Genomic DNA, 15730 nt, shown 5'->3' with positions numbered 1-15730 from the left:
CGGGGAGATTTTTAGAATTTTATGTCACTTCTGGAAGTGTAGAGTCTATATTTGCTTTATTTAGTGTCAGACGAGGTCATTTTAGTATCTGTGGAAAAAGGCCTGCTTAACTCCTTCAGTTTTCAAGACTTCAGCTTAGTCTTTTTTGGTGGGTGGGGAGGGATTTGTTTGACCCTTGCCCGCTTGGCCCTTTTTGTCTTGAAGTGCTATGTCAGAATTGGGTACACTGAGTATTTGACCCTCTCTGGAGATGGAATCTAAGATACTGGAAGGAGATTTCCATTTTAATAGTAGATGTAGTACCAGTTTCATTATCACTAAGGGCGATCACCAAGGCCAGCTTTGGCAGAATTGTCGAAGTGAGCCAATGTGGGCAGGATAATGGTCTGCATCCTTGCCTCAAGCTGGAAAGAGGAGAAATAGTGCAGGCTCTGATTTTCAAGGCAAAAAATCTGGATTAACTGTGTGATTGTGGTTCTGGACTTGATATAAGTGAAAGAACTATGGGATCCAAGTTAGGAGAATTTAAATTCTGTTATGTAAAGAGTTCTTTAGATAATAGCTATATTAAAAATCACCTGTTTGGATTCTTTGGGAGCTGAGTGTTTAGGGATAGTAAAACTTCAGATTGATATTAAATTTATACTTTAACAATTATATTTAATAGAAAGCTTTCTCTTATGTGCTATATGTTTCCATGTTATTAAAAACATAGTATGTTGAATATAATTTATTCTTTATGGCTTAGAGTTCTCATTAAAAATATCTGTTGTGATCACTACAGATGTAAAGACAGAGATTGGTGGGGAAATAGAACTCAGTAGGAATTATAACAATGATTCTAATTTTGCTGCTTGGAAATTGTCAGTGTGTATGCATGAATACATACTTAAAATTTTTAAAAAAATCATATGAGGGTGAGTTACATATATTATGTATCATGGTCCTTTACCCCTAAATATGTCAGTGAATATTTCCTGGAATAGTGGTGTTCTGTTACATAACCACAATGCCGTTATCAACTTAATAAATTTATAGTGATGTAACATTTTTTCTAATCTCCCATCCATATTCCATTTGTCAGTTGATCTAATAAATGTCCTTCATGAGATTTTTTTTCTTCTCTCTAGAATAGGAGCTAGCATCAGGTACTGTGTTTAATTATTTTGTCTCTTAAGTCTCCCTTAATTTAGAATATTTCCATATATTTTTTTGTCTTTTGTGACATTCATATCTTTGAAAAATACAGTTGTTGGCTGTACACTGAAGTAGCTGCAATTGCTTACATTTTCTCCCACTTTATCTTAATACACTAGTTATAATAGAAAAAATAATAGATTGAATTTATTAAACATCTAGTCCTATTCTAGTCCACGCTCTTTTTTAAAAATTGAAGTATAGTTGACATACGATATTTTATTAGTTTCAGTTATATAGCAGTGATTTGACATTATCAGATATTCACCACAATAAGTCTGATTAAACTTTTTGAATTTACCATCTATGCTAGTCCCTGCTCTTTACCTATAGTAACTATTAAAGCCTCACCTCAATCCTGTAAGGTACATGATATTATTATTTCTGCTTTACAGGGCTAATAATTAGAAGAAGGAGGTACAGAAGGATTATTAATATAGCTTATAAGACGTGGGGCCAGGATTCAGAATAAAGCAATTTGATGTGAATGTCAGCTCTCTCTACCACCATATTATACCAAAATGTTATTTTTTTAAAGATTTTATTTATTTATTTGACAGAGAGAGAGGGAGAAAGTAGAGGGAGAAGGAGAAGCAGACCCCCTGCTGAGCAGGGTGCCCCACGTGGGACTTGATCCTGGGACCCTGGAATCATGACCTGAGCCGAAGGCAAACACTTAACCAACGTAGCCACTGAGGCGCTCCAGCCAAAATGTTACATTTTTTTTTTAAAGGACTGCAGAATTGTTGGCTCTTTGAGAGTGCTGAGCTGTATTATTTTTCTTCTTGACCACAGTTTGCCTCTTACTGTCATTGGCGGTTACATTTGGACTTAATTTTTCCTTTTTATCTAAATCTTATTATTTATTTCCTGTGTCAGGTGAACCTGGTACATACAGGTTTTTTGTTTTTGTTTTTTTTTTTTATAATTTTTTTATTATGTTATGTTAATCACCATACAGTATATCCTTAGTTTTTGATACAATGTTCCATGATGCATTGTTTGAGTATAACACCCAGTGCACCATGCAATACGTGCCCTCCTTACTACCCATCACCGGCCTACAGGTTTAATATTTACTGTGTTTGTGGTTGTAGTTTTAGAGAGTGTTTTTCCTTCATCATAGTGATTCCGTTTTCTTTACCCCAGATTTTTCAGTTTGGAGCATTTGTAGAAATTTGGAGGTTTAGAAGACTCATCTCCAGTAGCCAGGACTCGTCAGTATATAAACTTCAATGAGTTATTTTCCCCTCCTTTACTTTAGAAGAACTTTAAGGAGTGGTGGAAGGTGGTTGTGGTTTTTTCCCCCCTAAGGCTGTCAGTAGCTCTTCAGTAGTTTTCCCCTAAACCAAAACACAAAATTTCCTGCTCTTGACCTCCTCAAAGTGTAGTTTTTTTTTACAGTGCCTGTTTTACAGATAAATTGTTTTTTTTTGAAAGAGAGCAAATATGTTTCTTTTCACAAAATAGTATTGAAAATGTTGAATTCTAGTGTGTTTAGAGAAAGAATACTTTTGTAAACTTTTTGTTATTTTGGATGCATTGTGTACTTTATTAGGTGCCAATCAAGGAAATTATATATTTTGGTTCATCAATGCATAATTTAAAGATCTATGAAATTACATATTCCTGTACTAATAATTATACAATAATTATACACTAACATGATACTCTTTAAATACACCCAGTGTTTAATATTTATGGCAAAGGAGAAAATCTTTTTATTGGTCATACAAATAATAGCTAAGTTCCTGAATATGAAATATGAGAAATATAAAGTATGTTTTTCCTTCTAAACTACTTGGTAATATGAAGTGTATACATTCAGACAGATACATGTATGTAAAGCATTATAAGGGTTGAAGCATAGTAGAATGGATTTAAGGCTAAAAGTAAGTTTGCTCTGACAATAAGATAATTGCAAAATTAAAACCCATTGAAAATTAGTAAGTGGTCTTATATCTCTCTTTAGCAATGAAGATAATGAGTTTGTATGTGTGTGAGGCCAGATTGTTGAAGGTTGTAGAGAATAGCTTGGATAGTAGGTAAGCTGACACTTGTCTTTCTGGCACAGTGTATAATAGGTGTTTGAACAGATAGAGATCAAATTAATCCCAGATTAATCCTGTTTTTCTAAGGTCATACCTCCCCTTTAAATTTACCCTCTTCTTTCCTAAAGGGGCATGGAAATAATTTCTGGCTGTTTTTCAATTTTCTACTTTTTTCCCCCTGGAAAACAGAGTGTGTGGTGACACTGAGCTTCTCTAAGGGAACTTTGTTGACCATGGAATACGAGAGTATTACAATCTTTGGTTTGTCTTGAGGCAGTGCACTGACTAACAGTATGCTCTGAAATCAATGCTTAGTTTTAGATCCTGGCTCTTCTTTGCACGCTATGTAATTTTGAGCAATCCCCTTAAGTTTCCTCTTAAGTGGAAGTAATGATGCTGTCTACTTCATAGTGACAGATTAAATTATGTAAAATCCTTAGCATAGTGCTTCTCACACTTTCAGTGCGTAGTAAATGTTAGTTATTTTGATTACTACCACCGTCATATATTTATAGTTTTCAACTTAGTTTTCTTAAGTTTAACTGCCCTTTAATATGAGTAAAACTGTGGCAACTAAGGAGATGGAGGGGAACATCCCTTAGTCTGGATCTTGACACTACGTTTCCTATCTTGAGGAGGCCAAATACTGTGTTCTATCAGAATAACCTTTGACAAAAACCATGATGAAATAACCAAAACGACAGCAAAACAACAATGACCCAATACAAGCAAATTTCAATTTATGGTCAAATTAGTACAACCTCTATTCAGTGATTATTCTCTACATGTAATTAATGATTTGGAAAACTTTAATCTGAAATGTATTCTGTAATTGTACCTTTTTCTTAACTGGTTACATTTTTATTATTTCAGAATGATGATATTGAAACGGATATTAACAAACTAAAACCCCAGCAGGAACCCGGACGAACGATAGAAGAACTTAAAATGTATGAACACCTTTTCCCTGAGCTTGTTGATGATTTTCAGGTATAAATATAGAAAATACAGCATCTTAATTGATTTTAAGAAACAGTTCTTTTTTCTTTTCCCCTCTTCCTTAGGCCTGTAACCACTGTTTTTCTTCTGCTTTTTATTTCTAAAACATGAACATAGTATTGCCTTTCTGGGTGACATTGGACAGTTACTTTAGCATTCTGAGCTGTAAACTACTTACCTGTAAAATGAGAGGGCTAGCTTATTACATTTTTGGACTAGCTTTTTACATTTTTCAACACTTGGGCTCATTGCTTTAATTGGCATAGTTTTTTACTCTTTCTAAAAAATAATTTTTAAAATGGCATTTTAAAATCTTATGTTGAAGTCGTCTATCAGTTCCATCCAACTAAAAGGGGAGGTGGGAGCTGAGAAAGTGCTAAATTAAAACTGAAGTCACTGCTCGTTGGATTGTTTTTCCTGACAGTCACCATATAACTGGGGAATTTGGAGCAAGGGGAGGACGACTTGAAATCTTTTTATCTGAGTTGGTTCACAGGGAGAGTGACTTCTTGTTAACATTTCTTACCCACATTTATTTACCAGAATGTGCTTACTTAGTGTGGGTTACACAGCAAGTAAACCTGAGTTTCTTATTCTCACTCAGCTGCTCCCTTATGGTGGGTCTTTGAACAAGTCCTTAAAGTTGCCTAGGATCTTAAACGGTAAAATAAAGCATTCGAACCAGATAATGTCAGATTATCTCAAATGTATTTATTCAGATTTATTCAGCTCTTACTGCAGGCCCCCATGCCTCCCAAATCCATACATTTAATTCCTAGTTGCTTAAAGAAAAAGACTTTAATGTAAGGTTATATGTGAGAAATTAAAAAAAGGAAGTACAGTTGACCCTTGAAAAACATGGGGGTTAGGGGTGCCAACCTCCCAATAGAGTAAAAAAATGCATGTATAACTTTTGACTCCCCCAAAACTTACTTAATAGCCTACTGTTTACTGAAATCCTTACCAATAATATAAGCAGTTGATTAACACATTTTGTGTGCTATATGTATTATATATTGTATTCATACAGAAAAGTAGGCTAAGGAAAAGAAAACAGTATTAAGGAAATCATAAAGAAGTGAACTGTACTGTATGTATCAGAAAAAAATCCGTGTGTGAGCAGACCCATGCAGTCACACCTTGTTGCTCAAGGGTGAGCTGGGCTGTGCTTGCTAGCTAATGTTTATACTTCACAGTTCTCATTTTTCAGGGTTCTCTGGGAATTTAGGAGCCTTGGATGCACTAGGAGCCCCAGCAGGTTTGCCCTTCCTCCCCCTTCCCCAATTCCTCCCCCTTCCCCAGTTCAGATTGGGGGGATGTTGGAGGGTACTCTGAAATCAGGGGAACTAGAAGGAAGACAGGGATAAAGGAGAGCACTATTTGTCAAAAAGAGAAAAAGAATGCAGGAGGAGGCATTTGGGAAAGGATACAGGGTGATTTTCTCCCACTGAACCTACCAGAAGTGTCTGGCTACTCTTTCAGCACCTTTGTGCCCAGCTAAGAACTCAAAATAGAACCCTGGAGATAATAAATACTGCTAACTCAATGCAGAAAAATATTGTGGAAGGGATTAATTATTATCTGAAGAAGTCACCTACTCTCTCCTCTCTGTGTGTATAAGAGCTATATAACATGATTAAAACTGGTAAGAGTTTTATGGACGGCACTGGAGGAGATAATGCTTAGTGAAATAAGTCAAGCAGAGAAAGACAACTATCATATGATTTCTCTCATCTATGGAACATAAGAACTAGAATGATCAGTAGGGGAAGAAAGGGATAAAGAAAGGGGGGGTAATCAGAAGGGGGAATGAAACATGAGAGACTATGGACTATGAGAAACAAACTGAGGGCTACAGAGGGGAGGGGGGTGGGGGAATGGGATAGACTGGTGATGGGTAGTAAGGAGGGCACATATTGCATGGTGCACTGGGTGTTATACACAACTAATGAATCATCGAGCCTTACATCGAAAACCGGGGATGTACTGTATGGTGACTAACATAATATAATAAAAAATCATTATTAATAAAAAAAAAAACTGGTAAGAGTTTTGATGTGGGCATAAAGAAAAATTTTTTAATGGGTGTCAAGGCCAGGATTTTTTTTTTTTTTAAAGATTTTATTTATTTATTTGACAGAGATAGAGACAGCCAGCGAGAGAGGGAACACAATCAGGGAGAGTGGGAGAGGAAGAAGCAGGCTCCTAGCGGAGGAGCCTGATGTGGGGCTCGATCCCATAATGCCGGGATCACGCCCTGAGCTGCAGGCAGACGCTTAACCGCTGTGCCACTCAGGCGCCCCAAGGCCAGGATTTTTGTTCTCATTCTTTCGCAGGCCACTTCTTCTTTCTTGTAGGCTGTGATGGTGAGTTCTTGTATGTTTGCCTGTTAATTCATCACCTGAAACAGGCTACACTTGATGGTTTCCTCTGGGCACCTACCAGCTGGCCAGCTTGTTCTTTAGTTTAGCTGCTCATGTGAGAGCAGTTTCCTACTTTTGGTCTGACTTGGCCAGGGTCAGATAGTAAAGACAGGTTTGTCGGAGTGCAAGTGCTCTGAAAAGTCTCCCCAAGTGAGTCACTCCTTTTTATTATGTTTAAGGAAAAGAAGCCGCTTCAGATATTTCAGATAACATGTATTTATTAATGTGTCTTCTCTATTTTGTCATAAAGTTTAATGTAGAACAGCTGTATTTCTGTAGCATGTGTTATGGAGAATAGCACATTATCTTTTATTTACATAACTGGAAAATCATTTCTAAAGTAGTTGTGTTGGCACTTGACTGTCTTTCTCATTTTTAAATTAGAGGAATGCATTGTTCAAATACTTTAATCTCTATTTTTTTTTTTTTTTAAGATTTTATTCATTTATGTGACAGAGAGACAGCCAGCGAGAGAGGGAACACAGCAGGGGGAGTGGGAGAGGAAGAAGCAGGCTCCTAGCGGAGGAGCCTGATGTGGGGCTCGATCCCAGAACGCCGGGATCACGCCCTGAGCCGAAGGCAGACGCTTTAACGACTGCGCCACCCAGGCGCCCCTAATCTCTATTTTTTGAAGTGTGTGTTGGAACTATAAGCAGGAGTATTTAAGTTATATATATATATATATACACACACATATATATATAGTTTTTTAAAAAGATTTTATGTATTTATTCATGAGAGACACAGAGAGAGGCAGAGGGAGAAGCAGGCTCCCGCCGAGCAGGGAGCCCGATGTGGGACGCGATTCCAGGACCCTGGGATCATGACCTGAGCCAAAGGCAGACATTCAACCGACAGAGCCACCCAAGTGCCCTAAGTGATATATTTTTGAGAATTAAAGATATTGGTTGGTTCCAGATGAGAAGTATTTGAAAGTATTTTTTCAGCCATCATCTTACCAAATACTGGCAGATAATGACATATTAAACATAAATGAAATTAATTTTGATTATGACTTTTTCCATTTGGATTTGCATGTCATTTTTATATCAACCATGGAGCTTAAAATTACTTGATGTGTGTGTTGGGATTCTGAACACTACCCGCTTTGTTTCCAGATGTGTTAAGGCTACTGTTCAGTGGCCAGATGGAGGGAAATTGAATGCATTTGAAGGCAATATATAGAATTGTTAATTATCAACAGACTTTTTGAAGGATCTTACCATGCTTTTAAAACTATAATTATTTATTCATAGTGACAATTACAGTTTTATTTGCTTTTGTTAATAGCAGAATATTGGAAGTGTCAAAATTTTGAATTTTCACAGCTCTTTTTTCATATGCCTGTGGTCCATGATGACAGTTACCATATGGACTGTTGTTTTTCTTTTTTTCCTCTTTTTATTTTGGTTTTAAATTTTTATTAAAGTTATGTATGAACAGAGTTTAAGAGTTACATAGTTTTACATAGTTTAATCAGGAAGAACTGGGTCCCCTTCCCACTTGATGTTTCCTGGAGTCACTTTTAGCATGTTTTTGAAGTTGAAATCCTCACGTATCTGAATGGTAGGCTTCCAGTGCCATCTCTTGATTTTCTTGCTTTTTTTTTTTTTTTTTTTTTCAATTGTCATGGTAAGGTAGGCATCCAGTAATTCAGTCTTCTTTTCCAGGATGTATATTTTTAAGTTAAAAGTTTCCCTCCAATTACTGTTTTAGCTGTATCACATGTTTTAATATTTAGTATTTTCATTATCTTTGTTTTGAAACTTGATTTCATTATGATTTTTTCTTTGATTCATTGGTAGTGTCAGAGTTGGCTTTTTGATTTCCAATTTTGTATTTATCTTTTTAGTGATTTCTAGCATTTTGTAGCAGGGAGTCCAATGTGGGGCTCAATCTTGGGACCCTGAGATCATGACCTGAGCCTAAGGCACACGCTTAACTGAGCCACCCAGGTGCCCCCAAAGGACATTCTTTATGATTAGAATCTTTTGAAATTTTTGACGCTTATTTTATAGCATGGAATTTGGTCAGCTTTTGTTACTGTTACTTGTATCCTTGGAGAGTACTCTTCTGCAACTGTCAGGCACAGTTACATGTTTTCCCATTGGGATAAGATTGCTCATCATGTTGAGAAGATCTTTTCTGTCCTAGATTTTTATTGCAGTGCTATCAGTTACTGTGAAAAATGTGTTAAAATGTTCTCACTGTGATTGCAAGCGTGTCTCCTCCTTTTTATAGGTCAGTTTTTGTTATGTATTTTTTTTTTAAGATTTTTATTTATTTATTTTGACAGAGAGACAGCCAGCGAGAGAGGGAACACAAGCAGGGGGAGTGGGAGAGGAAGAAGCAGGCTCCTAGCGGAGGAGCCTGATGTGGGGCTCGATCCCAGAACGCTGGGATCATGCCCTGAGCTGAAGGCAGATGCTTAACAACCGCACCACCCAGGCGCCCCTGTTATGTATTTTTGAGGCTAGTTATTTATTGCATATAAATGTGAATTGATTTCTGTTCCTTCTGAAATGAACTTTTTTTAAAAAAGATTATTTTATTTTAGAGAGACAGAGCAAGTAGGGGGTGGGGGAGAGGAAGAGGGAGAAGGAGAATCCCAGGCAGACTCCCCGCTGAGTGTGGAGCCCAATGCAGGCAGGGCTCTATCCCAGGACCCTAAGGTCATGACCTGAGCCAAAATCAAGAGTCTGACGCTTAACCAACTGAACCACCCATGCATCCCTGAAATGAACTTTTTATTTTTATTTTTTTAAAGATTTTATTTATTTATTTGACAGAGAGAGAGAGACAGCCAGCGAGAGAGGGAACACAAGCAGGGGGAGTGGGAGAGGAAGAAGCAGGCTCCCAGCAGGGAGCCCAATGCAGGGATGATCCCAAGACTCTGGGATCACGCCCTGAGCCGAAGGCAGACGCTTAACGACTGAGCCACCCAGGTGCCCCCTGAAATGAACTTTTAATAGTTATGAAGTTACTTGATGCTGTAAAGTTGCTTATCTCTAAGAATTTAAGGCAAAAAAGTTAAAAAAAAATTAGTGTAGCTAAATTAACTTTGGTGACTTGCCTGGTGTCTTTTATTTTTACTTTATTTTATTTTTGAGAGAGGGAGGGAGAGAATCTTGAGCAGGCTCCTTGCCCAGTGCAGGCTCAGTCCCACAACTCTGAGATCACGACCTGTGCTGAAATCAGGAGTCAGATGCTCAACCTACCAGGCCAGTCAGGTGCCCCTTGCCTGGTATCTTTTTAAATCTTTTTACTTTCAACTTTTTGATATCCTTAGATGTGTATCTTTTTAAACAGTATATAGTTGGATTTTAAAAAATCAAGTCTTAGTCTTTACCATTTAACTGAAGCATTTAGTTCATTTACATATAATTATTACTGTATTTGGATTTGTATTTATAAGATCTTGTTTTGTGTTTTCAGTTGTTTCATCTCCATATCTTTGTCTTTTTTTTTTTTTTTTGGCTTTCATTTGGGTTGACTTTTTTTTCCACTTTTTCACCCTTATTTGTTTGAAAGCTATACAGTCTTGTTATTTTTTATTTTAATCAACTTTGTTGAGGTATAATTTACAGACAATAAACTGCATTCTTCTGACGTGGAAGTTTGAGTATTGACATATTTACAGAAATTCTAGCTACTCTTGATGTTGTAACATACATTTTTATTATTCTGACGTTAATGGGAACCTTTCTTCTTTCTTTTAATTATAAAAGGAAACTTGGAATACTTTAAGTATAATCACCTCCCAAACCAATATACACACTTTTAATTTATGTTTTAAGTCTAGCTTAAAAAAAAAATCCATATGATGGTACTGCTTTGTGTTTTACATTCAGTGTTAAAGACTTACATTTTTACTACTTTTTTGTTTTTTACTTCTTGTTTCTTAGACCTTCAGTCTGACTCACTTTCCTTCCGCTAGAATTAATGTCTTTTAGTGTCAGTCCCTCTCTCTCTTTTGGTCTGAAAGTGTATTTACTTTGTAGTCATTCCTGAAAGTTAGTTTCTCTGGCTAATTTTTAAAAATTAGCTTTATTGAATTACAATTTACATGCAGTAAATCATTCTTCTTTAAGTTCAGTGAGTTTTGGCAAATTCATACAACTGTGCAACTCCCAACCCAGTCAAGATACAGAATTATTCCTGTCACTTCAGGTGTCTCCCTGGGCCCCTGTGTCTGTGTTTTCAGTCTCCTCACTTGCCCAGGTAACGGCTGATCTGCTGTCTGTCACTGTAGGTTAATTTTGCCTGTTCTGGAACTTCTCCTAACTGGAATCTATGTGAATGTACTTTGTGTAAGGCCTCTATGCTCGTCCTAGGGTTTTGAGATTCACTGATGTTATTGCATGTATCGTTGGCTCTTGCCTGATTGCTGAGTAGTATTTCATTGTATGGATGTACCACAATTTCTTTATCTGCTCGCTTGATGAATACTGGAATGTTTGCAGTTTGGGGCTGCTGTGAGTAAAATCCATACTAGCATCTATGTAAAAAGCTTTTTGTGGAAATTTGCCTTCATTTCTCTTGGGTAAATACCTGTGAGTGAAATTGCTGTGTAGTATGTATGGGAAGTGTATATTTTTGCTTAATAATACAGTGTTTCTGGTGACTTTCAAGGTAATTTCTTTAGTTCATGCACCATAGTTTGCCAGTAGTGTTGACTAAGGGCGGGTATTCTTTTCTAAATCTTGTTTGGGATTCACTGTCTTTTGGAATCTGAGTTTTTTCCTCTTAGGGCTTGGGAAAACTCATCTCTACTCCAGATACTGCCTTTTTCTCTTTCCTTCTCTCTTTTCTTTTGGCATTACTTATTGGATGTAGACTTTTTTACTCTCTTCCCTATCTTTTAACTCTTTTTCATGCTTTCCTTTTCTCTCTATGCTGCATTCAACTAAATTCATTCAAGCAGTCTGCCAGTTCTGTAATTTAATTTTTGGCTCTTTCTGATTGGTCATTACAAACATCCATTAGGCATTCAAACTTGTTTTATTTTGGTTTTAGAAGGTTTTAAAGAAAACCTGTTTCATTGCTCTTAAAGTTCTTGTTTCTTGTCTTTGAACATATTACATATAGCCATTTAATTAGTCTTATAATTTTAGTGTCTGAAATTCTTGCAGGTCTTTTTCTACATCTGTTTTGGTTCCTTCTCTTCTAGTTGCTTAATTTTTGTTTTAGTTGAGTTTTGTTTTTGTTTTTGTTTTTTGTTTTCCTATGAGCTGATTATTTTCTTTATAATTCTGTTTGTGGAGCTAATATAGACAAGCACTCTTATAGGTTACGTTCCTCCTTGAGGGTTTTTGAACCACTCAGATAATGTGAATTCCAGCTGCAGTCTGTGTGATGTGACGACAGACTTTTGGTACCAATTTATGAGTAGTGATGTTTTTTACCCTCTTAGTGCTAAGGTTTGAGACTGTTGGTTTTCTTTTCTCTTTATTTCATGGTGGGGACATTTCTAGGCGATTTATATCACAGGTTTCGCTCTCTGGGGTTTCATCTTTATGGAAGGAGGCTCTTTTGGTAGACTCCCCACCTTATGCAGAACCTTATGCAGGTTCTGGGATAGTCTCCTACTCTTTATACTCTAAGATACAAAAACCTAAACCCCAGGTCACCTGGTTTAGCACATGTTTTCCAAGTGAAAGCTACCTTCAGTCTTACCACTTTGGGATCCCAACTTCATTACTATTTGCTCTTTATTTTTGCTGTTTTATCCACATGTTGTACTTAAAATATTTTAATATCTTATCTGACAATTGTAAAGAATTCCTGTGGGTTGATACCTAGCTCACCATGTTTCCCACGGCAGAATTTTTTTTTTTTTATTTTAGAATTACAGGGTCACATTTTAATTCCTGAATTTTACAGTTCAGCATTAAAATCACCACATGTATACAAATGGTATAAAACAAGCACAGTGGTACTTTTAATACAAAATAAACATCCATTTTATGAAAAAACTATCTTTCGTATCTACACAGGCAGCCCACGTTTTCCAAACAATAGTCAAAGTTAAATTAACTACAAAGTTCTCCAGAACAGGGAAAACTGCTTCAGTTTAAGTTCTTTCAGGAAAAATGGGCCCATAACACATATTACAAGGGTGATCTGAAGATTGTAGCTGGAATTACTATTTTTAGTTTTTTTTCCCAATGCATGAAATTGTCATTTGGGGGGATGTTCTCAATTCAGCATGATCTCAGATCATAGATGAGCAGACTAACATCAAAATATTTACAGTTAACTTACTGTTCTAAAAATAAAACCTCTTAACTCTTTGCCTCAACTTACTATTTTAAATTCATTTATGTACATGGAATGTGCTTACACTCTTTTAAAAAAGAAGCTTCCATATTACACTCTTGTTTGTTTATGGGAAAGCTTCATCTGCTGCATACTGACTTTGATACTGAAGTAACTTTGTGGATCAAAGTGGCATCTAGATATTAAGTGCCATTTAATTCAGCACTATTGTTTGTATGCTAGTCTTTATAAATCAACAGAGTTTTTCCCCTTCAACAGCTGTAATGCAGAGCCACCTACCTATTCCCTCCTTTGTGCCTCCACTGTCTGCTTGGGTTAGAGGTGGTACAGGGGCTGAGAATGAATCGTTTTTGAGTCCCTAGTTGTTTTTTTTTTAAATAATTATTATATTATGTTAGTCACCATACAGTACATCTCTAGTTTTTGATGTAAAGTTCCATGATACAGTGGGTATTTAAGGAATGAATCACAAAGGAAAAGATTCTTGATTTTCACAACATAATGTGTGTAAAAGAAGTTAAAGAAAATTAAAAGATGAAGTGCAAATTCAGAAAAATATTTGTAAAAAATGGATTAGAGGATTAGTGTGTGTGTGTGTGTGTGTGTATATATATTTGTAATGTAGAAATTTATACAATAAAATAAGAAAAACCCTGTATTCCAAGAACAGATAAGTTAACCTGTGAAGAATTAAACCACTTAACAGATGTATAGAAATTTTTTTGCTTTTCTCATAGAGAAATTCAAATTAAAATAGCATCAGACGATACCTCTTACCTACCATTTTTGAGAAAATGTTTTAAAACTATAGTACCTAATGCTGGCAAGGAAGAGGAGCAGTTGAAATAGATAATCTCATACCCAGTTACTGAGAATAAGCATTAAGATAAGTATTGTTGGAGAGTATTTGGACAATTTGTATTAAACATTAAAATTGATTATAGTGTCTGACCCTGTAATTCCATGTCAGTGGTTAGGAAATCATCCTAAACAAAGAAAAATTTTATGCAAAGAAAAAATTTTATGTTCATTACAGAATTCTTTATAATAGCAAAATTTTGTAAGTGGCTTAATTAATTTTGTAAGTGGCTTAACTATACACTTTGTTCCTGTGTTTAAATCCTTCTCTGTTGTATAAAGGATTTAATCCCAACTGTGGAATAAAGGTTAAGTCGATTGTGGTATATTTCTTTGGTAGAGTCTTACATAGACAAAAAAAATATCTCTATAAGTATAAAAATAGAAGGTTACTTGACCTGTCAGCAGCATCCTTTTCTTAAACTTGGCTTCTAGGACATTTTTCTTCACTGGTGTTTGTCTTTCCAGACTGGCTTTTCCTTCTCCATCTCCTCTTCTGTTTTATCTTGATTTCCTCAGGCCCTGTAGCTTGATTGTAGTGCCTCAGCGTTCAGTCTTGTCTCTTCTCTTTAGTTCTTTCCATTGATGATTTCCAGTCTCATGGTTTGGAATAATACCTGTCTGCTAATGACTCCCAAGTATTTCTCTTCTGGATGGATATTTCTTCTCAATTCTAGACTCATATGTCTAATTGCCTACTTTAATAGCTCACATTTAATCTCTCAGAGCTAAACTGATGCTTTTCATTTATTTAGGCAAACACTTTGGCGCCATGTGTGAGAGACACCTGTCTGTACCTTCTGTCCTGCATCTGGTCTTTTACAATATCATGGCAGTTCTGGCTTACGGTGCATTTAGAATCCAACCCCTTCTTACCAACTTTCCTAGACTCTGAATTGGTCCCCTGCTTCTACTCTTCTCTCCTCAGTCCTCAGAAGGACATTAGAGCAGTCGTTCTCAACTGGGATGATTTTGTCTCCAGGGAATATATGACAATGTCTGGAGACATTTTTGGTGATCACAAATGGGTGGGGATGCTACTGTTCAGAGGAGAGAGGCCAGGGATGCTTCCAGATGTCCTACAGTACGCAAGACAGTGTTGCCCATCTTGCTACCCCTGACACCTGAAATATAGAACCAAAACCCAACAAAAAAGAAATACATAAACACACACACACACACACACACACATACATAATTTCAAATTTTTATTTAAATTCTTGTTAGTTAACATATAGGGTAAAATTGGTTTCATACATAGAATTTAGTGACTGATGACTTACCTATAACAGCCAGTGCTCATCACAAGTGCCCTTCTTAATGCCCACCTCCCTCTATTAACCCACAGTTTGTTCTCTGTAGTTAAGAGTCTCTTATGGTTTGCCTGCCTCTCTCTATATTTAGATTAAATGTCTCAACCCCTATGGTTAAGAAACCCTGTACTCCCAAGTGGTTAAGAAACAAGGTGCTTACAGGTTCTATTTTGTTTTTGTTTTTTTGTTTTTTTTCCTAAACATAAGTCATCTCATGGCACTCCTCTTCCCCAAACCCTCTATTGGCTCCCAGTGTCATTCAGAGTAAAACCCAAAATTCTTAAAATAGCCTGCAAAGCCCTACAGTATCTGGTCCTCTTTAACATCTTGGAATTCATCTTGCTCATTTCTGTGCCAGCCATCCTAACCCCTTTGCTGTTCTCTGCATACACCAGACATTCTTTTACTCTGAGTCCTGTGCATGGCAGTCCTTTCTGCCTTTGCTTTTATGTCATCTTCTCAGTGAGTCTTCAGTAATCCATGGGATTTAAAATTGTAAATTTAAATGTAAATTTAAAATTGTAGCCCGTCTTACCTCCCCTTGGTGCTCCCAATCCACAATACCCCCTTTCCCCTCTTTAACACTTTAGCCTACTCACGTTCCATAAAA

The 15730-nt window shown here is 36.4% G+C and overlaps 1 protein-coding gene across 4 annotated transcripts in view; it reads left to right on the top strand.

Annotated features, from left to right (window-relative positions):
• AGTPBP1 (ATP/GTP binding carboxypeptidase 1) overlaps positions 1 to 15730 on the top strand; it is a 157639-nt gene that overhangs the window by 77269 nt on the left and 64640 nt on the right. For all 4 annotated transcript variants that reach the window (XM_026518752.4, XM_044391131.3, XM_057305577.1 and 1 more), the window contains exon 13: positions 4122 to 4238. In XM_026518752.4, coding sequence (XP_026374537.2) covers positions 4122 to 4238 — 117 coding nt within the window. The remainder of the gene's footprint in view (positions 1 to 4121; positions 4239 to 15730) is intronic.

The sequence above is a fragment of the Ursus arctos genome, unplaced genomic scaffold, assembly GCF_023065955.2.
Source record: "Ursus arctos isolate Adak ecotype North America unplaced genomic scaffold, UrsArc2.0 scaffold_33, whole genome shotgun sequence".
In the NCBI taxonomy this organism is placed as follows: Eukaryota; Metazoa; Chordata; class Mammalia; order Carnivora; family Ursidae; genus Ursus; species Ursus arctos.
This window is presented reverse-complemented; position numbering and strand designations above follow the sequence as displayed.